General features: G+C 44.4%; 1 protein-coding gene across 2 annotated transcripts in view; it reads left to right on the top strand.

Moving 5' to 3' along the window:
• AKAP12 (A-kinase anchoring protein 12) overlaps positions 1–27,263 on the top strand; it is a 100,955-nt gene that overhangs the window by 35,523 nt on the left and 38,169 nt on the right. For both annotated transcript variants that reach the window (XR_007462581.1, XM_049653053.1), the window contains exon 2: positions 20,262–20,376. Coding sequence is in view for 1 of the 2 variants with exons in the window: in XM_049653053.1 (XP_049509010.1) it covers positions 20,262–20,376 (115 nt within the window). In the remaining variant the exon portion in view is untranslated. The remainder of the gene's footprint in view (positions 1–20,261; positions 20,377–27,263) is intronic.

The raw sequence follows: 27,263 nt of genomic DNA on the forward strand, positions 1-27,263 counted from the left end.
TGCACATTTGAGAAGAATGATAAAACAAAGTTCTTTTTTTTTTTTTCTTTTTTGTAGTAACGTCTCCAGTAATCTCTTGTTTAGGAAGAAAAAAAAAGTTTTTAAAAAATTTTTTAACGTTTATTCATTTTTGAAAGACAGAAAGAGTGTGAGCAGGGGAGGGGTGGAGAGAGAGGGAGCAGAATCCGAAGCAGGCTCCAGGCTCGGAACTGTCAGCACAGAGCCCATCGTGGGGCTCGAACTCACAAGCTGTGAGACCATGACCTGAGCCGAAGTCTGATGCTTAACCCACGGAACCACCCAGGCGCCCCCATCAGCTGTCTCTATTAGATGCCAGCTGTTTATGAAAGCACTTGTGGACAAGGCAAGCCAGTCTGCTCTGTCTATCCTAGAGTCAGATCATTTGCTGACTGAGATTCCTGAATGTGGTCTGTTGAGAGTGGTAGGGCTCAGAGCTCAGAGTTCTGAGCTTATATTTTCTAGAACAAAACAAATAAGAACCAGAGCTGCCAGTGTTGACCTGACCAAGATGCCACAGTCGTTGGTCTGGCGGAGCCAGCTGAGGCGGGTGCAAATTCATTAAAGAACCATGAGCACACTGTTTAAACTGACTTTTCAAACAGTAGCTGCTAACATTAATTACGTGCTGTTGTAAAGTTGGTAGTTACAACTGAGGATTGAAAATTTTAATTCATGTTTTTGTTGGATTTGGGATACATCTGTCTTGTGTCTCATTGTCCCTACCCCACCCTTCCCTCCCTACCCCGGAATTAAAAACTTCTGGGGGCCCCTGGGTGGCTCAGTCAGTGAAACGTTGGACTCTTGGTTTCGGCTCAGGTCATGATCTCGGGGTTCGTGAGTTCGAGCCCTTCGTCAAGCTCTGTGCTGAGAGTGGGGAGTCTGCTTGGGATTCTTTCTTCTTCCCTTTCTCTCTGCCCCTCCCCTGACCCTGCTTGCTTTCTCTCTCTCGAAATAAATAACGAAGTAAAAACTCCTATATTTGAAGACAGAGTTCCTCCCAAATTAATGCTTCTGTCTCGTACATCGGGACAAGACTCCTTGAGTATTTATGTGGGGACCTATTCTCTGTCCCACTGTCATGCTGATAAAGCTAAAAATTAAGGTATTAATAGCATTGCTAGATGTTCTCTATTAGCTAGCAGCTCTAAAAGCTATTTTGACAGGTATAACTTATGATTTATAAATTAGGTTAATGGACTCCTTTTTTCCTGGAAAATGCACTTGTGTGAGATCACTTATATTTAAGTAATAATTAAGTACCAGTGGCAAGTGCAAATGCAGATTAAGAGATTCAAGCTAATATCTTCCACCCTGAATGCTTAGAGATGGTTATGCACATTTACGTTTCTCTGTAAATGCACCATGATGCTTAGCCAGACTGAACACTTCGTTTGTGTTTTTTTATGTCCGATACTTTCATTTTATTTTTAATTATTTATTAAAAGATTTATATCCAAATTCGCTAACATATAGTGTAATAATGATTCCAGGAGTAGAATTTAGTGATATTTAGTGATTCGTTACTTACATATAACACCCAGTGCTCATCCCAGCAAGTGTCCTCCTTAATGCCCCTTGCCCAATCAACCCATCCCCCCACCCACAACCCCTCCAACAACCCTCATTTAAGAGTCTCTTCTATTTTGCCCCCCTCCCTGTTTTTATATTATTTTTGCTTCCCTTCCCTTATGTCCATCTGTTTTGTATCTTAAATTCCACATATGAGTGAAGTCACATGATATTTGTCTTTCTCTGACTAATTTCGCTTCATAGTTCCATCCATATAGTTGCAAATGGCCAGATTTCCTTCTTCTTGATCACCAAGTAATATTCCATTGTGTGTGTGTGTGTGTGTGTGTGTGTGTGTGTGTGTACCACATCTTTATCCATTCATCAGTCAATGGACATCTGGGCTCTTTCCATACTTTGGCTATTGTCGATAGTGCTACTGTAAACATTGGGGTGCCTGTGCCCCTTTGAAATAGCACTTCTAATTAAGGCTTTTTAGAGTGCTTGCTTACATACTAGGTGAATTTTCTGAGCTCTATGTATCAGAAACAGAAGTCTGAGGGAATAAATTTGGTAGCAAAGCCAAGCAAACAGACCCCAAAAAAAAAAGAAAAGAAAAGAAAAAAAGCCCCCAAACAGCTTGTAGTTGATGCCGTTTTTACAAGTCTTCGTCAATGACAAAGGTTTTTCACAATGTCTCCTTTTTAGAAACCCCTTCGGGTGGAGTCAGATCCCGAGAAGAAAGTTGGTCTATGTGTGGTGGAACTTATTAAAGAACTTTGTGAAGGGACGCCTGGGTGGTTCAGTGGCTTAAACATCGACTTGGGCTCAGGTCTTGACCTCACAGCTTGTGAGTTCGAACCCCCTGGCGGGCTCTGTGCTGAGAGCTCAAAGCCTGGAGCCTGCTCTGGATTCTGTGTTTCCCTTTCTCTCTCTCAAAGTATAAGTAAACATTAAAAAATTAAAAAAAAAAAAAAAAGAACTTTGAGAATTTTCTCTAAAGTTTATTCAGTCAGAGAGAGAGAGAGAGAGAGAGAGAGAGAGAGATCACGAGAGCGCGAGCGAGCAGGGGAGGGGCCGAGAGAACTTTTTAAAAACCAGGAAAATAAGAATCCAGAGCTGCCATTTTTTACATCAAGGTGTTGTCTTTCTTAGAATAAGTTTCTTCATGCAGTCCAAACCAGTCTAGATTTATCTAGAGAAAGGAAGCATGATGGCCTTTGAATACAGACACTGTAGGGGGAGGGGCGTCCCAGATGCCACTTCCCTTCTCCACGTTTTATTACTAGGCTGGTGTCCCGATTATTTGGAACAAAAGCCAAGGGATGCTTAACTTTCTGAGACGTGTGTTGGGTAACCTGGGACTGTGATTCTTTATTCTTTGAGTAAGAGGATGACTAGTATGTTTGCAGCTTGTGTCAATTTTGTTTTTATTTTGTTTTGTTTTAATATCCTTTTCCTCGTCCAGAAGGCAGGGCCGGGGAAGAGGCATCTGAGCAATATTGTCTGGAAGCTTACTGTTGACAGAAGAAACGTACTGACCAATATAACTCTGCTCTTTTTTTTTCCATTTATTATTATTTGTTTTATTTTTTTAATTTGTATTTAATTTATTTTTTTTAACATATATCCAAGTTAGTTAGCATATAGTGCAACAGGGATTTCAGGAATAGATTCCTTAATGCCCCTCTCCCATTTAGCCCATCCCCCCTCGCTCAACCCCCTCCAGCAACCCTCTGTTTTTTCTCCATATTTAAGAGTTCTTATGTTTTTGTCCCCCTCCCTGTTTTTATAAATTTGTTTTTACATTTATTTATTTTTGAGAGACAGAGCACAAGTGGGGGAGGGGCAGAGAAAGAGGGAGACACAGAATCTGAAACAGGCTCCAGGCTCCGAGCTGTCCGCACAGAGCCCGACTCGGGGCTGGAACTCACAAACCGTGAGATCATGACCTGAGCCGAAGTGAGACGCTTAACCAACTGAGTCACACAGGCGCCCCCCCGCCCCGCCTTTTTAAATTATTTTTGCTTTCCTTTCCTTATTATAACTGTTCTTAGAATAGTCACTATTTCAATATAGAAAAAAAAATATTTTAGTGCCTCTGCATGCTTAGAGGACCTAGTATTATGGTGTTCCTTCTGTTCCTTCTCAGCGAGTTCAGGTTGCTTGATCAGGGCCATTTGGGCGACAGGAACACCGAGGAGGCCAAGGTGCCGTCTTGGCTGAGCGCCCCAAGAAGGGGCTGGGTGAGAGATCCTTCCAGCATGACCCTGCTGCACCAGCTGGACGCCATGATGAGCCGAGTTTAGGCCGGCCGGCCGGACATGAAGCAAGGCCTGCTGCCATCTCTTTTCTTCCACCCCGGCCCTCCCCTAACCTCACCTCCCCCCTGCCCCCACTCTTCTCCATACTGGGGGGTGTGCCCGGTGGAAAACCTCCAGCCAAGCCGACTGATCCCTGGCACGAGGGCCTCCAGCGTTTAGTCAGGATGCCTCACTGCCTTTGTATCAAATGCTGCCTTCCGTTCCTCTTGCCTCTGGAGTGATTCCCAACCTCTCCCGCCACCCACCCCCCGCCCCAACTTACCTGCACAGAAACTCCCTCCCTGTGCTTGTAAACTAACCTGCTACAAACTCACCTGCATTCTGATTTGTTTTCCTTTTGAGAGCTGTTTCCCCGTTGTGGCAAACGACCCAACCTGGGGTCCCCGTTCACCAGTGGTCAGTCTCCTGTGGTCAGCATCTGCCTCCGGGGACAGCGCCTGCCTGTGCAAACCCCCTGAGGACCTGTAGAAACTCCTCTAACAGCTGGGTACCATTCCCTGGGGTTCTGATTTCATTGGGCCGGGGTGGGGCCACGGCAGCTTTGCAAAGCGTTAGTCCCCTTTTCTAGGCTCTGGATGAGAAATGTGCTCAGAGGTCTCACGGCTAAGAAGGAGGCCCAGCTGGGATTCCCTCCCCAACTGTCTCACTGGAAAGCACGCCCTTTTGTTTCCCGTGCCCTCCTCTGCCACTGGGTCTGCAGAAGCTTTGTAGCATTTTTACCAGTTAAGGGCATGGTCCTGCCATCACCTGCCTTTTATGAATGTGTGGGCCTCGGCAGTCTTTGTTTGACTCTGACCTGACTTAACATAAACACTGGCTGTGCTCTGGCCGCAGGACCGCTCACGTCACTTTTATTTTGGTCTGCAGCAGGCCATCTGAATTCCGGGGAGCACAGAGCTGAGCACACACGTCCGAGAAATCCATGTCAGTTTATCATTTTGATTCTGCTCTTAACCATCTACAAAACCCTAAATGGATTCTCCAAAATGGCGTCTTCAAGTCCATTATCAGAGCTAAATGTTTAATAACTTTATTAAATAATCCATGCCATGGTGTATAGGAAACTCTCTTTAGTTTTTTGTTTGTTTCGTTTTGTTTTGTTTTTAACATGGAAGGGGGCATTTCTGGAAGTCTGGAGGGCTTAGCATAGCTCTCCCGTCCCCCACTCCTCCTTCCTTGCGGAGTGCCTTTCCTAAAAGCCGCAGACTGGAGAGGTTCTGGCAGTGCCCCTGCGTGGCAGGTTTCAGAAAGAAGCAGATGTGAGGCAGACATTTAATCAATTGAAAAGCGGTTTAGAATTCAGCCTGGGAGGCTAGAGATTCGCTTTTCAGCAAACACAGCACAGCACTCTGGAAAACTCTGTGTTGCTTTTCTCGTCTGTAGCACGTTTTTCTCCGCGATTAGGCTAGAAATATTTGGAGTAGAACATTGTGGAATAGCAGTTGTTGGTTCTTTGCTAAATCACTTTACCTTAGATGGGCCATCTTTACAAGTTAAGTTCATTCTCCTGAAAACAAGACCAGCAGTCCTGCTTGTTCGTTTCCTTTTTTCACATCACAGGGCCCACAGACTTAGAACTGAAGTAGCAACACAGCGATCAGTACATTCACTCGGTGATCAATAAATTCATTCTGCCTGGATTTTTTTTTTTTTAATCAGCAGTTATTTTAAGCAATGTGGTTCAAAGGCAGTACAACCACTAAATATGCATACTGATTATGTTATTTAACTTTGATCTCAATTATCCTCCTGATTAAATACTTTTGTTGGGCAAAGCTTGTAGTAAACCTACGATCTCATTTCCCCTTACTGTAGTCATCCACATGGTGTAGGACCTGTAAGAGGTGGTCATTTGTGCTGCCGTGGGCTGCTTAGAACAAGCAATGAAACCAATTCATCAGGATGGGAGAAGAGCTTATAAGACACCCTCTCCGACTTTTCCATTTCTGCCTTTCTTTCTTCATGTATACAGGTGATAGCCCTCTACCACTGGACTCTCACTCAATCCCAGATGTCTATTTTAGTTTGCATAGTGGAGTTAATTGTGCCAAGTTCGGGCGCTGCACATTTTTCATAACTTACTCCCTCTCTGAAGTTTCTGATGCTCATGGCTTAGGGATACACTTTTGGTTAGAAGAAATAATCCTAGCGCCTAAAGGTTTTTGAACCTTAAAATCTATAAACTTTACTTCAGGTGATGTTGGTTGCCTCCTTTGTCAAAACTGTTTATCTCTCAGGTTAAGAAACTATCTAGCCTTTCTAAGACATACAGTGGATTTTAGAACTTTTTGTATTATTGAATTCCTAAGCAAGGATGCGATAATGGTATTTTGCTACCTAATGCAGATCCCTTTGAGAGAGTCTTTTTTTTTTTTTTTTTTTTTTTTTGTATGTGTAGTTTTGAGAGGGGAGGAGCAGGGAGAGAGGAGACAGAGAATTTGAAGCAGCCTCCAAGCTCCAAGCTGTCAGTGCAGAGCCCAACGCAGGGCTCGAACCCATGAAGTGTGAGATCCTGACCTGAACCAAAGTCAGACATTTAACTGAGCCGCCCAGGCGCCCTTCCCCACCTTTGAGAGGGTCTTAACAAGAGAGTAGTTACTCGAGTATGGTGTGTAAGAATTAGGTGGGAATTGGGCTCCTGATTTCTGCAACTACATTGAACTTGATGGTACATGGATCAAAAGGAAAAGGCATTAGAACAGTCAGATGCTTCAGAGCACCAATCTTTTGCTTTTAAGGTACTCATCTTCACTGTTCTCTGCACATTAATATTTTGCTTAATTTGCACTTGGGATCTGTAGACAACAGTGAAGTCAATATGGCAGGCAGTTGATTTCCCCCGTATATCTTGCAGGTGCAACAACTCCGAGGGGGAAAAATAACCTGTCTTAGACATTCATCATATGTCCTAACACTAGCAAATGTGCTTTAAGGATCCGTATCCTGAGATGTACAATTTGACAAGATCTGGAGAGCCTCACCCCACTCTGAGGTCCACACTCAACCAACCAACAGATGTTAGCTGCCTACTAGGGTTTAAACATGGACCTTCAGCATTGCTTAGAAGCTTAAGATGAAGGTCATTAACCTGAAAGCGCGGCTTGTTTCCTGTCCTTCACACAACAAAGTTTTCAACTGTTGGGTTGTTTAGTCTGGTCTGTTCCCCCCAAGTGGACACACCGGTCCCGCCACTTTGAATTTCTGTATTAGATGGGTTTTATCAGTGACCCAAAGGTATATAAGTAGGACCGTGTTTCCTGGTTTAGGGAAGTTGGGGGGGGGGGACAGTTTAAGCTCCCCCCTTTTCTGATTCAATGAGGCTGAGTAGTGGTTCTCAGCCAGGAGTGTTAGGATCACTACCCAGAGGGGACACGTGTTCGGTAGAGGCCGCCAGCAATACCTCCTGTCCTGTGATTCCAGCACACAGGAGGATGCTGGGGCTATCAGCATGCCAGAATCCTTGACCTAGGACTCACATGTTTCTGTGGTTTTATTGAGCATCTCTGTTCTAATTACGACACAGATCTAAATGCTGTGGGAGCTGCCAAGTAAGCCCTTCACGTACTGGAATCCTGGTGGACCATCTTCACACAGCGAATTGCTGTAATTAATTGGTAGGTGGTACTTTTCATTCCCTCACGTCCAGCAGAGATCTTATAAATTCCCTTTGTCTGAAATCAGCACGGTTGATCTCCTACCTCTACCAGATTTAGAGCTCTGTTTTCTTTCACATACTTTCCCAGAGAACCGAAGATCTTTAGTACGTTTTAAAACAACTGTAACTCCTTTTTAAAGGAGGGGAATATCCGACTGAAATGTGTGTTAAAGCATATGGTATTTACTCTGGTGTCTTTACTTAACGCGGGTTGTTAATAATTGCGGGTCTACGAGGTGGGCAGGTCATTTTAGAAAACATTACAGTGGGGCGCCTGGCTGGCTCAGTTGGTAGGGCGAGCGACTCTTGATCTTGGGGTTGTAAGTTCGAGGCCCATGTTGGGTGCAGAGATTATTTAAAAATAAAATCTTAGAAAAACTTGCAATGATTTCCTCCCTAGTGGTTCAGAATGCACACTACAGAGAGTTTTCCCAAGATCATTTGAGCCCAGCATACTTCTGAGATAATGCCTGGTACAATGACATTTGATAACGCCTGGTGTACTGAGTATTGATATTTCAAAAGCCTGATCAGTTGGACGGACGGTGTGTTTTCTTTCCATGAGGCTGGCGGGTAGGGAGCCCCACTGACTCTAGCGGATGGTGCCGACATGCCCACCCCCTTTTCTGGGTACTTCAGATTAACTCAGTCATGTTCAGTGTCACCAACCAGTAAGGAGATACTTTTGTTTGTTGGTTTTGTTTTGCTGAATACAGGAGTGGGAAGAAATAGCGCGGAATTAAAAGCAAGCAGAGGTTTTATTTCGAGATCGGGTGTTTCAGGGCATCTTACAACTTTAAGGTATTAAAAAATGTTTTTTAATGTTTATTTATTTTTGAGAGAGAGAGAGAGACAGAGCCCGACGCGGAGGGGCAGAGAGAGAGGGAGACACAGACTCTGAAGCAGGCTCCAGGCTCTGAGCGGTCAACACAGAGCCTGACGCGGGGCTCGAACTCATGAACCTGAGATCATGACCTGAGCGTAGTCGGTGGCTCACCTGACTGAGCCTCCCAGGTGCCCCCCAGGGCATTAGTCTTTTAAGATGTGGAATTGCCGCCTCACCTACAGCAGGGCATTTTTCAGGAGGAAAATCAAGATCAGGCAGAGATCTCCTAAGGTCATTTCTCAGATAAGGACATCTCGTTTTTATCGGTCACTAGAATCACTCTTGCCCCCGAGTATATACTGTTCTCGATTTCATGTGGTATGAAGAGCTTTTGGTGCCGCGTTTATACAATACTCTTAAACATTAGAAGCACTTCTTTTCTCTCTTTAAAGGCTTGCTAGTTTAAGGGCCTCCTTTTTTTTTGTTTTTGTTTTTTGTATCGTTTTGTGAATCGCCATGCATCTTTTCTAGATTCATGGAATACAGAATAATACAACAAACACCCGTACCCATCCACCAGCGTCAGCTGTGACCGACATGTTACCAATCTTAGTTTTGTCAGATTGTGATTTTTACGTTATATTTGCTTCTCTTAAAACAAATACAAGATCTGGTGTCTGCAGACCTGTCATTATAAACCTAATAGCTGAAGACTTTGTCAGACTTTACAGAATTGAAGTTTTTGGGAATCTTAAAAAGAAAAACCTTTTTACCACTCTCGTTCTCGTACGTTTTATTTCTGCAACTCGGAGGTGGAGTGTCCTTGGGGTGGAGACAGCCTCTTAAGGCTAACTGGTTGGGAGCATGGCTGTAGGGGAAGGCCTAGAGGGATTCAAGAATCCAATCGAATTAGCTTTCAAAAACTAGGGCTGTAGCTCGTGAAAATTTTTTATAAACATGGATTACTGATGGAGTCATCAGTTTCTATATTTAGCCTTCAGCTTATTTCTAGAAATTTAAATTTTTGTTTAAAATTTTTTTCTAGTTTATTTAAAACTGAACTGTTGGCACAGAGCCCGACGCGGGGCTTGAACTCACGAACCACGAGATCATGGCCTGAGCCGAAGTCAGACGCTTAACTGACCGAATCACCCATGCCACCCCTAAGGTTTATTTTTGAGAGAGACACACACACACACACACACACACACACACACACACACACAGGGTGAGCAGGGGAGGGGCAGAGAGAGAAGGGGACACAGAATTCGAAGCAGGCTCCAGGCTCTGAGTTGCCAGCACAGAGCCTGACGCAGGGCTTGAACCTGCCAAAAGTGAGATCATGACCTGAGCCAAATTCAGATGCTTAAGTGAGCCACCCAGCCCCTCCAATTTCTAGAAATTTTAAAATAATTTCTGAAATTCTCTTTGTGCTTGTGTTTCCTAAAAGGGAGGGATGAAATGGTTTCACCATATTCAGGTATGTGCTGTTTGGACAGTTTGGTTCTAGAGTGAATATAATGTTTGGAGCTATGGCTGTTGACTTGTGTGAAATAAGTCTTCAGCCATAAAGATGGTCAATTTTTTTTTTTTTTTTACCTTTATGTAAGCTCTGCCTCCAAATTGAGGCTTGAACTCATGACCTTGAGATCAAGGGTTGCATGCTCTAACAACTGAGCCAGCGAAACGCCCCAAGATGGTCAACTTTTTAAGCGGCGTTGACAGATGGGCTCATTAATCCCCATGCAGCCATGTATACATGTGGTGGTGGGGAGGGTCCTGTACGGTCTCCTGCTCACAGCAGGATAATTGTGTTTTGCTACCTGAGGGTCAGACCCACCAGGAACAACCCCGGGCAAAAGAGCTTACATGTCTTGAGTCAGCGTTTCCTCTTGACCAAGTTTATTCCAAAGCTCTGGCCTGCTTACTAGAGGGGTGCCCTGCGTCTTGAGCTGTAACCCTGTTTTGTGTGTAAGATCGGGTATCGTGAGATACATTTTCTGTAGACACATGGCTGTGTCTAATTTTGTTGGATCCCCTTGTTTCAAAAAAATTTTTTTTTTTTTTAACGTTTATTTATTTTTGAGACAGAGAGAGACAGAGCATGAACGGGGGAGGGGCAGAGAGAGAGGGAGACACAGAATCTGAAACAGGCTCCAGGCTCTGAGCCATCTGCCCAGAGCCTGACGCGGGGCTCGAACTCGCGGACTGCGAGATCGTGACCCGAGCCGAAGTCGGACGCTTAACCGACTGAGCCACCCAGGCGCCCCAGGATCCCCTTGTTTCAAATCGAATGCTGCTTCCTTCGACACCCTCCTCACTGCAAACATGAGGAAAATTTCTTAAAAGTTGGCTCTAGCGTGATAGAAAAATACTGGAGTAGATCATGGGTGGATTTGGGCAAGTGGACTGAGACACAGCGGCTTCCGACAGCTTTTCAATTGAGGAGAGCTTTCCCAAATATTACTTCATTTGAAACTCAAGACGATCTGAAAACCAAGATGGTCTTAGTCCCCATGTATATAATTTGGAGAATGAGCTCAGAGGTCAAGTTCCATAGCTAACAGGAGCCATACTGTGCCGTTTGCTGTTTCCTCCATACTTCCTGTGGTTAAAAAAACAAAACAAAACAAAACAAAACAAAACAAAAAACAACCCGGGTGTCTCTCCTCTGCTTAGACCTTTATGTCAACTGCCTTGCCCCTCTTTTCCTACCCAGACCATTAGACAACTAGAAGGCTTACAAGCCTTTATGCTAAATGTTGTGTTGAGTGCAGAGTGTGGACCAATCCAGAAAGAACTCTTGAAACTTTCTTTTTTTAAAAAATGTTTTAATGTTTATTCATTTCTGAGAGAGAGAGAGAGAGAGACAGGCAGACAGACAGCACAAGGGGCTGGGGTTGGCAGAGATAGAGGGAGACACAGAATTCGAAGCAGGCTCCAGGCTCTGAACTGTCGGCACAGAGCCCAAAGCAGGGATCGAACCCACAAGCCATGAGATGGTGAGATCATGACCTAAGCTGAAGTCCGACGCTTAACTGACTGAGTCACCCGGGTGCCACTTGAAGCGTTCATTTTGTAGGGGGGAAGTGGGCCTGGGACAATAGTTCCCTTTATTTTATATATATATTTTAAGTTAAATTATTTATTTGGAGAGAGAGAGAGAGAGAGGGCACAAGTGGGGGAGGAGCAGAGAGAGGGCAAGAAGAGCGCGCAGAGCCGGATGTGGGGCTCGAACTCCCGAACCACGAGATCATGACCTGAGCCAAAATCAAGAGTCGGACGCTTGCCCGACTGAGAGACCCAGGAGCCCCATTAGATCACACTTATGACAGCAAATGGCATAATAAAAGCAGCTGCAGCTTAGGTTAGTAGTGGGCTTATTAAGAACGTGTCGGAGATGCCCCAGATACTCTGTGAGGTAGATAAAAATGAATTCTTATCCCATTTTTACAGAGAAAGGGAGGTAGGAGAGGCTAAAACATGTGGCCCAAAGCCACAGATCAGACCCCGCTCTCCTAGCCACCTCCCATTTGCTGGCCTGGAAGGAACCCCACCACGTTTCAGCCTGAGACAATGAGGGGACAATTCTAAAATGCCAAAATGAGGTACTTAATCTTGCCCCAGAGAGTACCAGTACCCAGTTCTCCACTCTGCTTCTGAGCCTGCTTCTGAGCCTGCTGTGTTCTCTACACTTGAGGGAATATGGATTAGTTTGCATGACCAAATGCCTGAAATAGGACTTCACTGTTGCATTTCTGTCTTAAAGCAGTTCTGTTTTCTCATGAAATTCATGTGACTGGTAGAAATTAGAATTACAATGCTTCCCTGTAAAGCAAAATTTTCTTAGCAGCCTCTTGCCCATTCTAAAAATAAACAAACCGAAACAGAATATCCAGTGAAGGAAAAGCTCTCCCACCACCCAGTTGTAAAAATCATCATGTTACTTAGATAAAGAACATAACATAGAAACATAGAACACAGAAACATCAGAACATAGAAAAGTAGAAAAATAGGGGTGCCTGGGTGGCTCCGTTGGTTGAGCGTCCAGCTTCGGCTCAGGTCATCTCACGGCTCGTGGGTTCAAGCCCCGCACCGGGCTCTGTGCTGATGGCTCAGAGCCTGGAGCCTGCTTTGGCTTCTGTGTCTCCCTCTCTCTCTGCCCCTCCCCCACTCAGGCTCTGTCTCTCTGTCTCAAAAATAAATAAATATTTAAAAAAAGAAAGAAAAGTAGAAAAATAGAGGGTATCAAATATTCATGGTTCCTTCCTCAGTGATATTTTGATATATTGCAGTATGAACAGTATGGTAATGTTGCTGTTTTACAGTATGTTCTTGTATGTATTTGTAATCATTTTATATGTATAACTGTTATGTTTGCTCTTTAAATTGAATATTACAACATAAAGTACATCCCCATACTATTACATACACTTTGTAGGTAGTATTTTTAATGCCTGCAAGATGCACTATAACCATGCCCTAAATTTTGGATATTTAGAATTATTTCTTAAGTTAATTTTTGTAATCTTTTGCCTTCTGTCCTCATCGTGTTTTTTGCAGTGACCTTAACTGTAGGAATTAGATCCATTTAATTTAATTAAGTAAAGTGTCTCCTCTTCTGTGCCTTACTCTCTGGCCTAACGGTTTATATCATGTTTAGAGTTGGATTTGCATAGCTTTCTACTTAGATTAGTTTGAAATAAAAATGGTTACTTTTTAAAAGAAAAGCAAACCTTTCAAAACCCATAATTCTGTTGGTGTTCTGTAATTGACCTCTAAATTAGAAGGAAACTTTGAGCTTAAACATAACCCAGGCTGGCTGGTATTGTCACGATGCCTTTTTTTTTTTTTTTTTTAAATAAATGTTAATTCAGTTTTTTTTTTTTTTTAATGTTTATTTATTTTTGAGACAGAGAGAGACAGAGCATGAACAGGGGAGGGTCAGAGAGAGGGAGACACAGAATCTGAAACAGGCCCCAGGCTCTGAGCTGTCAGCCCAGTGCCCGACACGGGGCTTGAACTCACAGACCGCGAGATCATGACCCGAGCTGAAGTCGGCCGCTTAACCAACTGAGCCACCCAGGCGCCCCTGTTTATTCAGTTTTGAGAGAGAGTGTGTGAGCAGGGGAGGGGCAGAGAGAGAGGGGGGCACAGAAGATCTGAAGCAGGTTCTGCACTGACAGCAGCCAGCCTGATGCAGGCCTGGAACCCACGAACTGTGAGATCGTGACCTGAGCCGAAGTCAGTCGCTCAGCCAACAGAGCCACCCAGGTGCCCCGACAATGATTTGTATTCTTACAGCCTGTGTCACTTTTGTGAAATGGATTGACTGGGGTTTTTTCCTTCAATCAGAAATTCTGCTCTTAAGAAACTCAGTGCCGAAGCAGAACATGCTCGCGTTAGGCCGTGTGTGCAGCTCAGGTCACCTGGGGTGAGTCCCGGCTTCCCCACATCTTGGCTCAGCCCCTTGGGTGCAGTACCTCTCCCCTTCTGCTGGCCATAAAGTGGGGGTGATGGTAAGAGTTTCCTTAAGGTGGACGGTTAAATTAGCAAATGTATATAAACGACATTGGTGATATGGGTCCATAATACATGTACTAATATATCGGGAGCCTCGGGTAGCCTGGTGTAGAGCTGTGATAGTCTTGGCTGTGTCTTCGTCAATATTTTTGGTTAATGGTGTGGCCGAGGAGGTTATTTAAACGGTAATCACATTTGGAGATCATGTGAACAGACGGGTGAAAGGTCCATGGGATCAGTTTGGTCCATTGCTCAGAGGATCTGAAAAGATTTGTGAACCCTGGAAAGCCAGGTTATTAGCATGTGATAGCCTCAGAATCTGGATTTTAAGTTTCAAAGCATTTTCACCTTTGCAATGATAAAGTAAATAAAAAGGAAGCCATGCCTTCATATAATATATATTAGTTATGCCTCAAACAAAGCAAAACAAAACTGTGTCTCTTCCCCAACACCCTTGCAAAGGGCAGAATAACTAAAATTCCAGAGGCAGCATTTGTTAAAGATTTTGTGTAATGTTATTACAGTTTTTTTTTAATGCTTATACAAACATCCGAGGGAGCCCTCCCGTCCCCATCCTTCTCTTTCTCCCTCCCTATAAGTGGGTTATTTTTGTCTTATTTTTTTTTCTATTAAAAAAACTTTTTTTTTTAAATGTTTATTTGTGTTGGAGAGACAGAGCATGAGCCGGGGAGGGGCAGAGAGAGAGGGAGACACAGAATCCGAAGCAGGCTCTGAGCTGTCAGCACAGAGCCTGACGCGGGGCTCGAACTCAGAAACTGTGAGATCATGACCTGAGCGAAGTTGTATGCTTAACCAACTGAGCCACCTAGGCGCCCCTATTTTTGTCTTATTTTAAACACATAAAGGAATCAAACATGCTCTATGACTTGCTTTTCCCACTTAAACTGGAGACATCTACCTATGTCGGGGTGTCTAGGTTGACCACGTTCCCTTCGATGCTGTTATGTGGGTTGTGTGTTGTGTATCATTGTCCCTATACCTGCGTAAGGAGGGAAAGCCATGTCTGCTAGGATAATGTGGTGGGTGGGTATGCACATTCCGATTGTTTCTGGCTATTTCCAAATGGCTTCCCAAAGACATTGTTTACGGAATGATAGTCTCATCTCTATTTTCTTCTATTTGACAATTTTATTTTTATTTATTTATTTATTTATTATTATTATTTTTTTAAATGTTTGTTTATTTTTGAGGGAGACACAGAGCACGAGCGGGGGAGGGGCAGAGAGAGAGAGAGACACACAGAATCTGAAGCAGGCTCCAGGCTCTGAACTGTCAGCACTGAGCCCGACACGGGGCTCGAACCCACAAACCGTGAGATCATGACGTGAGCCGAAGTCGGACGCCCAACCGACTGAGCCACCCAGGCGCCCCATATTTGACAGTTTTAAAGGTTTCCTTCAAAATGCTCTATATTAGAATGGAGAAAAAGACATGGAAGAGTTTTCCTTACAGTTTTGCCAGGGATTTAAAATCCCCCCAGATCATCTTTTTTTTTCCCAGATCGTTTGTGCGTGTGTTCCTGTCATACTGACTCGCTTCTGGTTGCTCCTGCTCACATCCACCTAACATTCCATTTCTGGGGCTTTGCCAGAATTGCACTGGTTGGAAACTCATTTACTGCAAGCAGGGCAGGACTGTGGGGGTCAGTGTCACCTGTGATGGTCAGCTGATCATCCAATGAGAACATAGACAACGAGGGTCACTTCTGTGGTGAAAGATCTCCTCTACCCCCAACATCCCGAGAGCTGTCGAGAGCCCATCTGTTTGGTTCATTGTTTAACTCATTCATTAAAGAGCTTAATTCTCCTGGGGCCCCTGGCTGGCTCCATCAGCGGAGTGTGTGATCCTTGACCTCAGGGTTGTGGGTTTCAGCCCCATGTCGGGTGTAGAGACTGCTTAAAAATAAAACCTTAAAAAAGAGAGAAAAGAGCTTGAGACTCCCACTGCTTACTCTGCAAAGGGGCTCAGAGCAAGTCGCGGGCGGTCCTGTGGAGGAGGAGGAGGAACGAAGTCTGGTAGTTTCTTTCTGCAGTGGCCCGGCTGCCATTTTGGAGATTCCGCAGTTGTTCTTACAGGAACGAGAGGAAAATACTGCTGCTGGAGGCACTGAGATGTTTTTTAAAGCTTGTTCAGTCGTAATGTGGGAATGCTTCACGGGAATAAACTCTGGCTGACCCACTCAAAGGATATAAGCTTGAAAACATTTAGGGTTTTGATTTGCTCAAAAGAGGCGTTTACACTTTTTGAAGCACAGATCCAGTGGGAATAGAGGTTTTCTGGTGCTCACGATGTTCAAATGCAGAGAGCATGTCTTTTTTTTTTTTTTTTTTAATTTTTTTTAACTTTTTTTTTATTTATTTTTGAGACAGAGAGAGACAGAGCATGAACAGGGGAGGGGCAGAGAGAGAGGGAGACACAGAATCGGAAGCAGGCTCCAGGCTCTGAGCCATCAGCCCAGAGCCCGACGCGGGGCTCGAACTCACGGACCGCGAGATCGTGACCTGAGCTGAAGTCGGCCGCTTAACCATCTGAGCCACCCAAGCGCCCCGAGAGCATGTCTTTTAAGTCTAGTGTCTATCTCTGTGTTTGTACAAGTGTAGAAGTAAGTACAGAAGGGTTGGAGAAAGCTGAGTGAGGAAGCTTCAGAATGAAAGAATGGAGTAGAAATTTCTGCTTTTTCTTTTCTGGAAACTTGAGTCCCGACACTGCTTTCCTCCCTGAAGTAGATGACCCGTGACGCTACATCTGGCTCCGACATTCACCTCCCGTGTCACTAAGTTGTGCGACTGCCTCCTTCAGTGTAACTGATAAATCAATGCTTGTCTTCTGTGGGCATTTGAATTACAGACAAAAGAGAATGGCTGAGGACAACTCAGATAGGTGCTAATTGACAATGAAATGCATCCACTATGTATGAAATAATCAGGCATAAAAAAGCATGTATTCTCCCTTTTTAAAAAATGCTTATGAATACATATACACATAAAAAAAGGCAGAAAGGACTTAAATGTTAAGGAACAGTGGGTTAGGTTTCTTACAATTTGAGGTGACCTTAATTTATTGGTAACTCTCAGAAGCACCTGAACCTTTAACAATAGTATCAACTATGTAAATGGTTGGGGTTGGGAAAAAAAGGAAAACAAAAACACTTTTTGTCACAGACAAAAGTGAGTTTTTCCTTCTACAAGATTATGTAAACAGCATCTCTAAGCAAAACACAGAATGGTGGAAATATCCGAATATGGCTAGGAATGAGGTCCCATTTTTGTGTGGAGTGTTGGTGTCTCCTGGGCTGTGAATGTTCACTTGGGGGGTATCACCCGTGGGGGTCAAAGCTTGGGTGGTCCACTCGCTTTGAGACTCAAGCTATGCATGTAACAAAATTGGCTCAAAACTCAGTTTCAATAATATCCTTGTCATATATTGTCTGGTACCAACGTTAATCCATCAAGTGCTTTTTGGAAATAGGGACAGGGTCCTGTGGTCACTGGATGTAACTAATCCATAATCATCACACTTTGGGTATAAGGAGGGCTAGCAAGTAATGTCAGATTTTAAGACTCATCTGATGTTATTTAATGTACTTCATTATATGTATGTAACATGTACGAGGAGAGGAAAGTTTGTGCCTGGGTCCTGTAGATGTTTTGCATTTAAAAACACTCAGTTTGGCTCTGGGTAAAGATAGCTTGGGTTTGACAATTCGTAAAGAATTATGAGAACTCTTCCAGGAATTATAGAAATTCTGTAGGACTCTAAACGGTAAAACTTCAAACTGTTGGTTCCTAAACAAGGGGCACAGTTGCCAAACGTTTATTGCATTGAAAAATTGAGGCATTAAAACTGCTTTCTTGGGGCGCCTGGGTGGCTCAGTCCGTTGAGCGGCCGACTCTTGGTTTTGGCTCAGGTCATGCACAGTCTTGTGGTTTCGTGAGCTCAAGCCCTGCCTGGGGCCCTGTGCTGGCAGCACTGAGCCTGCTTGGGATTCTCTCTCTCTATTCCTCTCTCTCTCTCTCTCTCTCTCTCTCTCTCTCTCTCTGCCCCTCCCCTACTCATGCTGTCTCTGTCTCTCAAAATAAATAAATAAACTGAAGACAACACACTGCTTTCTCACGTTCCCCATTTAGTTTGCTCATCATGGTGCACATCAAGCATTTTTTAAATTGAAGATCCACTGGATTTCTGCGGAGCTCGCAATAATATACGTTCCCTGCTTTCCTCCTGCCTCTTCTTCACGTCGCTAATCAAATCTGACTTGGACGTGTTCACATAACCAGTGATATTTAGTCCAAATACTCTTACACGCTGACCTTTTTGCTAATGGGCATTGTGGAGACCTCCCTCCCCACCCCCCACCCCCACTTTTGTCTTTAGGTTTCATTTCAGACTCCTATCTTTCATAGTTTGGTAAGAGCAGACTTTAAGTGGAAATGCGATCTGAGCATTCTCATAAGTAGACTCAGCGTGGGCATTTTGAAGCCGACTCTTCCATCTGTGGAGTAAGTATTCAAGTGCAGTGATATTATTTCAGGAGGCAGCCCGTGCCGCCGAAGGGCAGCTTTGCTGGGAGCCGGCAACAGCCAGGTGAAATCAATTTAGCTCAGTTCAAGACTTCCCGATTGACGTGTCTTGAACCTGCTGAACCTGCTGTCCCTTCAAGGCTCCAATCAAAGTCAGTGGTTTGCCCAATGTGCTCTGCTAGCCTGTAAGCAGCACGGACTGATGCCAAGGGGAGTGCTGGGCCCGGAGATTTCTTTGGGGTGGGTGGGTCTGGAGCCTGCGGAATACTCTTAGTGCCATTTTTTTTTTTTTTTTAATTTTTTTCTTAATGTTTTTATTTATTTTTGAGACCGGGAGGGAGAGAGCATGAGCAGGGGAGGGGCAGAGAGAGAGGGAGACACAGAATCCGAAGCAGGCTCCAGGCTCCGAGCCGTCAGCACAGAGCCCGACGCGGGGCTCGAACTCACGAGCCGTGAGATCATGACCTGAGCCGAAGTCGGACGCTCAACCGACTGAGCCACCCAGGCACCCCTCTTAGTGCCATTTTATCGTTACGCACCGCAACAGGTCCTTCAGCAATCTGTAGTGCTGTGGAAAAAACCCTGGAAGTTCTTGGTGGGGAGTGCTGGCCTTCGGGCTGTGGTGCTTCCGTCTGAGCTGTGGGATCTGTGGCCCACCAACCCCCACCCTCTGTGATCCCACTGGGTTCCAGTGTTCCCTGCTGTGAAATGGAAATAACACCACCTGCCTACGTTGGTTTTCATATACTGGGAAATGTGTGCAGATTGTAAAGCATTGTTGACATCCTGAGGTTCCTAAATGGTTATTGAGCTATTTTTGTAATAGCCTTAACACTTTTTACCTATATTCTCAGGTTAAAAAAAAAATAATAATAATAATAACATAGGGGCGCCTGGGTAGCTCAGTCGGTTGAGCATCCGACTTCGGCTCAGGTCATGATCTCCCGGTCCGTGACTTCGAGCCCCGTGTTGGGCTCTGTGCTGACAGATCAGTCTGGAGCCTGCTTCGGATTCTTCGTCTCCCTCTCTCCCTCTCTCTCTGCTCATGCTCTGTTCATGCTCTGTCTGTCTCTGTCTCAGAAATAAATAAACATTAAAACAAAATAACGGTATATCATATGTCTACTATTTTTGCAACTGAAAACATCAATTGCATAGGGTATTCTCTGGGTTAGAGGACCGATGTCCATTTTAGTAACATTTTAAAGAAAAAACTGACTCGGAAAAGCATGTGTGACGCATCTCTTCTTTGTTCTCTTGTCTCTGAGTATACTGGTCTTCAAACCATGGGGTTCCTAATTTGCCTCCCTTCTCTGCCTCCCCTGCACCTTTCTTTTCTCATATGCCCATCACGTGGGAACTTCAGTCTCAGCTTTATCCATACTCCCTTTTCTCCCAACACCCCATAGGTTGGGGCTCCTCTGTTTATTGTGACTTGTGTTTCTCCACCATGACAGTTTCCATAATTGTTTATTTACATGTCTGCCCTTTCTCCTGAGAAGGTCATATTGTCACTTAGGTATATTCTGGTCAGATGTATAACCTGCATCTAAACACAAGGAAAAACGTTGCTTTAGAGAAAACAACATTTTTTTCTTGGAAGTCTGCTTTTGATAGAAGTTTGTAAGCTCAAGGGGGCTGGGACCACACCTGACTTACTTGTTGTATATTCAATAGGACTGGGATGTATGTCAGGGATGGCATTTAGGTGAGTGAATGGATGGAGTGGTGCACACATTTACCCTGATGCAAAGCCGTATCTGCGCCCGGGACCTTTTGTAAGGTAGCGGGATCATGCAGCGTATTAAAAGACTTAAATCTTCATCGTCACTGAAGTTTACATGGTTTTGTTTTCCGTGTAGCTCCTCCAGAAGAATGGTCAGCTGTCTCCTGCCAATGGCTTAGCTGAGGAAGAAGATTTGAGCCCCCAGGAGGGAGCCCTGAATGGCCAGGAAGAAGAAGTCCCTGTCACAGATGGTAAGCTGCCTCTTCGGGCTCTGGGCAGAAGCAGGGACTGGAGGGTGGACGACACCTGCAGCGAATCCGCGGAAAACAAGGAAAACAGGCCTGGGAAGAATATAGAACATCCCGCCTGGGGTTGCCTGATTTCGACAACAAAAGCGATCAATGGGTTCCAAAGGGAAATATTTCTCTATACTTAGGTGTAGGAGTGAAGTCACGTTTCATGTTTCTTAGATATTTTTATCTGGAACTTTTTTTTTTGCCTTCTCTCAACTACTCGTCTGGTGTTCACTGGCTTTCCTGTGAATTCTTGTTGGAAACCCCAGGGTCGTGGTTGCTTTAAGAGTCAGTTTCTCTCACTCTGGAGAGTAGCCTCCTCTCGCACAGATTTTTCTAGTTGTGTATATTTCAGGATGCACGCTTCTCTTTGCTCAGGCTACGATATGTTGCGTGTTTTCTAGCTCTTGAGACTACCAGGTCCCACAGGGGTGGTTACTAGAAAGCGAATCTTTCACCACATTGTCACCTAGTTCGAGTCAGCCCCCGTGAGGTAGCAGGGACCATGGTTTAGGGTCATTAGGGTCAGAATCAAGTACCTTGACCGAGCACCCTTCTCTATGGAAGGGCCACAGGTTGAAGAAGAAACTTCCTCTGTCTTCTCCTTCCATTCAATCGTAAACAAAGGGATAATTTCACAAGCACTCTAGAAGATATATGAAATGATGATTTGGCATGCAGTGAATTGTGTCTTCTATGCAACATAAATAAGACAAATGTAGGGGAAAGCCCCGTGAGAGGAGACTGGCTATGGCCTTGGTTAAATGAGACTCTCCTAACATGTGGAACCTGTTTCTCTTCTTGCTCAATACCCCCATGTAGCTACTTCAAGCAGCGAGCTGCTTTTGAAGTTGGTGGGAATACTGATCTTTATATAACACCACAGGCACAATATAACGTTAGAAATATATACAGTCTCACAGAAGGGAGGATTTGCATGACCCGGTGTGAAAGTTTCAAATCATCTCTACCAAAATAATTGGAATGGCCCCAACTCAAATTCCAAAGGCCCGGGCTTTGTCCTTCCCATGGCAACTTTTGAATCGAGTCAAGCCACAGCAGGTTGGGAGCCTTCTATGGCCAAGCCAACGTGCTCGGTGCTTCAGGGAAGATGAACAAACTGAGAAACGACCCACCACTGGTGGCGGGGTTGGGGGGACGACAAGAAGCGGGTCTATAGAAGGATCAAAGGAAGGTTAAGACAAAGCAGCGTGGTGGTTATCATGTGAGTTTTGCAAGGAGTGAGAGCTGCCCTCAGTTCTGGTGGTGCAATCATTTGAGATCCAAGGGTGGATAAGATCTGGGGACGGAGGCAGGGTAGGGGTTAGGTTTGTTGACAAGGGATGAGAGCCAAAGTGAGTAGAATAATAACAGCCAACACTTCGCAAGCTTTTCCTCTGGGTCCTGGATCTGTGCCTTTTGTGCAGTGTGGTCTTTAATGAGGCGGGTACTATTGTTCTCAAGGTTCAAACCCAGATCAGCAGATTCTCAAGCGTGAACTCTTAACTGCTGTGCCTTCACTGTGCTGAGCATGTCCAAAGCCTTGTCTGTTAGGACAGTGTCTTCTGAGCAAAGAATAGAATGAAAACCCAGCAAGGAAAGTGTACTAGATAACCGGGCTGTGAAAGCAGAGTGCACTTAAGGAATATTTAGTAGCAATGTGGGATCACTGAAATACACCACCAAGGGAGAGCCTGGGTCAGGCAGGCTTCCTATCTGACGCTGGCCGATGGATGTGATCAGCAGAAGGCAGAGAAGGATCAAGGACATGCCTTAGCAGAAGATCATTCCATTGTCTCCCTGAGCTGACCTAGGCTTCTGATCATGGCCTTGGGGCTCTAGCAAATATCCAATACCTCCCTGCAAGAAAAGCGGCAGTTAATATACCTTGCCCTTCAAAAGGCCTGAAAAGGCCTTGTCACCTACGAAAAGACAGGCAGGGGGCCTAGGGCTGCAAAGGCCACCACCCGAGGCCCTGCTTTTACGATGAACTGTCACTCATTGACTTATTAGGGTCTCCAAAGGAGCTTGGTACCCTGGTTTTTTTTCTTCTCCCTTTTACTTGCCTGGCACTGTAAATACGGACAGTCTTTAGGGCAAATTATTAAAAAATATTTTTTCGTGCTTTTCTTTTGGGCAGTGATAGCCTAAGGCTATATTTGATGGTTATTTCCAGAAAATCTCTTCCCCAGCGATGCTTACGATAATGTAAACAAAGGCATGATTTGGTGTATAACACTTATTTGTAGGATTTGAGGGACCTGGGTTTCCACTCCTGTCCACAACAGTAAGAATAGATCTGACCCGTCTTGTTCCCTTGGAGAATTGACCAACAGTGTTGGTTCTGCCATAAATGGATCAATTAACGGGAGAAAACTGTGAACAAGGGCCATTCCTGCTAGAGGTTTCTTAATGTTTGTTTATTTTTGAGACAGGGAGACAGAGAGACAGAGTGTGAGTGGGGGAGGGACAGAGAGAGACACAGAATCAGAAGCAGGCTCCAGGCTCTGACCTGTCCACACAGAGCTCACCGTGGGGCTCGAACTCAGAAACCGGGAGATCATGACCTGAGCCGAAGTTGGGTGCTTAACAGACTGAGCCACCCAGGTGCCCCCTGCTAGAGGGTTTTTAACTTAAAGTGGCCAAGGGGCATCTGGGTGGTTCAGCCTGTCAGGCATCTGATTTTGGCTTACATCATGATGTCGAGGTTGTGGGTTCAAGCCCCGCATTGGGTTCTGTGCTGACAGCTCAGAGCCTGGAGCCTGCTTTAGATTCTGTGTCTCCCCTCTCTCTCTCTCTCTCTGCCCCTTCCCTGCTTGCTCTCTCTCTCTTTCTTTCTCTCTCAGAAATAAAAAAAAAAAAAAATTAAAGTGGCTGACTATATTTAGACAGAGCCAGAATATTTTCTGACCTTAACTTGCTTGTTTTCTTGCTGAAACCAGGAATAGTGGTAATTCAGAACCAATCTTCTTCCTCGAATGAAAACGGAATCCTGTTTCCTTGTAAACTTTCCATAAATGACACAAAAAAGGAACTTCTTCCTAAATGCTAATCTGTGCAGCAGGGTTAAATATGTATATAGGTATTTTGTAGAGGACTTGAAGATTATGTAATTTCACGGGACATCTTTTAGAAAGCAGACAATCTGAGTTGAAAACAAAAATAATTATTAAAAAAAAAAAAAAACAACAATTCACAACAAACTACTTTAGCCTTGGAGATTTACCCCTTCTGAATTCTTTTTGGATGGTTTACCATTTATCAAAACTGCTTCTGTAGAACCGCAACCTTTTCCCAATTAGAAAATTCTGTTGGGGTGCCTGGGTGGCCCAGTCGGTTAAGCATCTGACTCTTGATTTTGGCTCAGGTCGTGTTCTTGTGGTCATGAGATCGAGCCCTGCGTCAGGCTGTGTGCTGACAGCACGGGGTATGTTTGGGATTCTCTCTTCCTCTCTGTTTGCCCCTCCCTGGTTCACATGCTCGCTCTCTCTCTCTCTCTCTCTCGCTCTCGCTCTCTCTCTCTCTCAAAATAAACTTAAAAAAAAAAAGAAAAAAAAATTTTATCATGTCATGCTATCCCCAGCATTCACAGTGGTTGCACGAGTGCCATTAGTTCTATGGAAAATCTGCTTCTGTTGAAAAGATTTTTAAAGAGCCCTCTCGGGACGCCTGGGTGGCTCAGTTGGTTAAGCGTCCGACTTCGGCTCAGGTCATGATCTCGAGGTCAGTGAGTTCAAGCCCCGCGTCGGGCTCTGTGCTGACAGCTCAGAGCCTGGAACCTGTTTCAGATTCTGTGTCTCCCTGTCTCCGACCCTCCCCCGTTCATGCTCTGTCTCTCTCTGTCTCAAAAATAAATAAACGTTAAAAAAAAAATTAAAATAAAATAAAGAGCCCTCTCTGTCCCAAACTGTCATTTTTTTATAGTCTGTGGCTTACGGATTTTCTATGAATTAAATGCCTCAGCAAGAATGATTTTTAAAACATTACAAATTGGTCCAGGTCCAATTTTGGATTTAAAACTTTTGCAAATTAAAACTTTCCGACTCAAAAAAAAAAAAAAAAATTGTAGCCTTGGTATCTGTTGCACAGATTATTTTTTTTTTCCAGATGGGAAAATTCAATATTACAAAATCAAAAACTTAAGACCTTCCTTATTTAGATGATATATTTTTATGAAATAAAGTACCTACTCCACTCATTGCCGTGTGCATATTATCGATTGATTGTTTCAGATCTTCATGCATTTGGACTTATCATTTATAAGGCAGTCATTTCTGTTTCCTCTTTGAGATTTGCCTTTCTGCAAAGCAGACACAGCAAACATTATAAAGCACGTGAATGCCATGATTTTTCCGTCTCCACAGGTCACATTTGTTTTTGTGAATAAACAAATATTTTTTTGCTTTTAAATTTTTGTTCACGTGTGCGTTTATACTGGTCGCGTGCCCCGAATGAGGATGTTTACACCAGCGACAATGGAGCGGTAGTCGGGGCTCTGCTCCTGACATTTGCCACTCTGGAGCCAGCAGCATTCCGAGCAGCAGCCAGCTTTGTTAAGCTGATCAGAACGGTAAGGAGGGTCATTGCTGTGATCCAGAGGCGATCCTGGGAAACGCCAAGAAAAATGTTAAAACAGGAAAACCCCAAATGTCACTTAAAACAGAAGTCTTTTAGAGAATGTGTTTCTTACATTCTGCAGGATTCCACTTTGCTACAGCATCTGGATATCGTCTCCCCGATACCATAACAAAAATGGGGTATCCATCGCTCAAGTTATCTAGAAGCTTAATTTGCAACCTTACGGACAATTTCGTTTTCCTAATGGTGCTTAATGTCACTGTCTTAGCTTTTATTAAGTTTGCTGTTTGAAACCTGCCAGATTCTGGTGTTTAGTGCCTTTGGGATTCGGAAAAGCCAAAATGTTACTGACTGCCAAGTGATCACAACCTTCCCCGAGGACCTTGTTACCTTACAGAAAGTCCATTCTGGAATTACCGGTAGTTCTTTGCTTTTTGATCACTTAAGAACTTTATCTGGACAGTGAGTACCTAAGATCCTTTCCAAGTCTCTGTTAGAGGATGACCCCCCCCCCACCCCCACCATTCTTAACTGTGAAGAAACAGGATTCCATCCCTTTTCTATTTCAATTTATGACATAATTGGGACCTTGTTAGTATTCTCACGAAGTCATGCCTGTTGCCCAAATTACTACCCTCCATTCCTCTTTATTTTTTCCCACATTGGGTTGTCAACATGTCACGTTGACTATGCCTGTCTCTTGCCTCCACTTCTGCTAAAATACAGGAACCACGGGCAGAGATTTCTTTTGGGGGGGGGGGGAGGTCTAGTCCATATGGTTCAGTGCTGAATCCCCCAAGTCTGAACTGTCTGGGAGCACCTGGGTGGCTCAGATCGTTGAGCATCCGACTTCGGCTCAGGTCATGATCTCACGGTCCCACATCTGCTGCCAGCCTGTTAGTGCAGAGCCCGCTTCAGATCCTCTGTCCCCCCCCCCCCCCCCCCCCCCCCCCCCCCCGCCCTTCCCCAGCTTGCGCTCTTCCAAAAATAAATAAATACTTAAACAGTGTCTGATACATAGTAAGTGCTCAACAAATACTTGAACACATGAAGGCATGTTTAAGTTGACATTAACTAATGAGTTAACATTTACTCGAGAGAGAGGAGGACCTATTAGTTTTTCACCTTTGTGCAACTTAATGGATTTACCCCAGACCTCCTTTCCTTTGGTGCATCGGCACTAACAGAGCTGGATCCTTCCCAGCACACCATGCCGTGTTCTTACAGGTGCTTACTCTAGATTATCCAGGGGTTGATCGTGATGAAATGAGGACTCAGGAATGCTATCCCTCGTGAGTGCTCAGTAGACAAAGAGGAGCATCCCTCCCACCCCTGCTTTGGTTCGAATACAGTGTTATTGCCTGACATTTTCTCAAGCTGTATCCTGTTTTGTAATGTTTTGAAAACTAGAGGGAACACTCATAAAATAAGACTTGAACGTCAGCAAGAGAGTACTGTAGTTTGCAGTTTCTGGGAACCGGTTTTTATTCATGTTTTTTACAGGGATGTTTTTAGAGTGCCTCTCTGAAATTATGCCATTGACAGATAACTACTGCTTTCATCTTTAAAGAAACACAGGGTTTTTTTGCTTTATGTTTATTTATTTATTTTGAGAGAGAGACGTGTGAGAGAGAGCTCACGTGTGCACGTGTGAGCTAGGGAGGGGAAGAGAGAGGGGGCAAGACAGAATCCCAAGCAGTCCCCAAGGTGCTGGCGGAGAGCCCAACGTGGGGCTTGATCTCACAAACCATGAGATCATGACCTGAGCCTAAATCAAGAGTCGGAAGCTTAACTGACTGAGCCCCCAGGCACCCCAGGTTTTTTTTTTTTTCCTAGTAATTAACAGCTAACCCTTATAGGGAAGAATTTCTTCCTATATTCAAGTCTGACAGTGCAATGAACCTTTATTATTCCTTCTAACGTGAAAAATGGTGGTCAGGGTATGGAGTATGAGGAAAGGAGTAGGAAAGGACTTCTGGTCCTTTTTATGCTCGGTATATTCTAGGCAACAGAAACATGGGGACGGACACTGTTTTAGTCACTGTTTTTTTGTGTGTGTCACCTTGAGTTGAACGTATCCCCTTATCTCACTGATCATCAGTTTCCCTGTGTAAAATCAGCATCCTCAGCCAATTCTGAAATTCTAGGGCCGAGTAACATCAGAATTAACCAGTAATATAAACACTGAAAACCAAATGATGGGTTAGCCGCTGAAGACACCCAAGTGACCTTGGACAGGTGGGAATCTACCTGGTAATTCCATTATG

This window comes from Panthera uncia, assembly GCF_023721935.1.
Source record: "Panthera uncia isolate 11264 chromosome B2 unlocalized genomic scaffold, Puncia_PCG_1.0 HiC_scaffold_24, whole genome shotgun sequence".
Classification (NCBI taxonomy): Eukaryota; Metazoa; Chordata; class Mammalia; order Carnivora; family Felidae; genus Panthera; species Panthera uncia.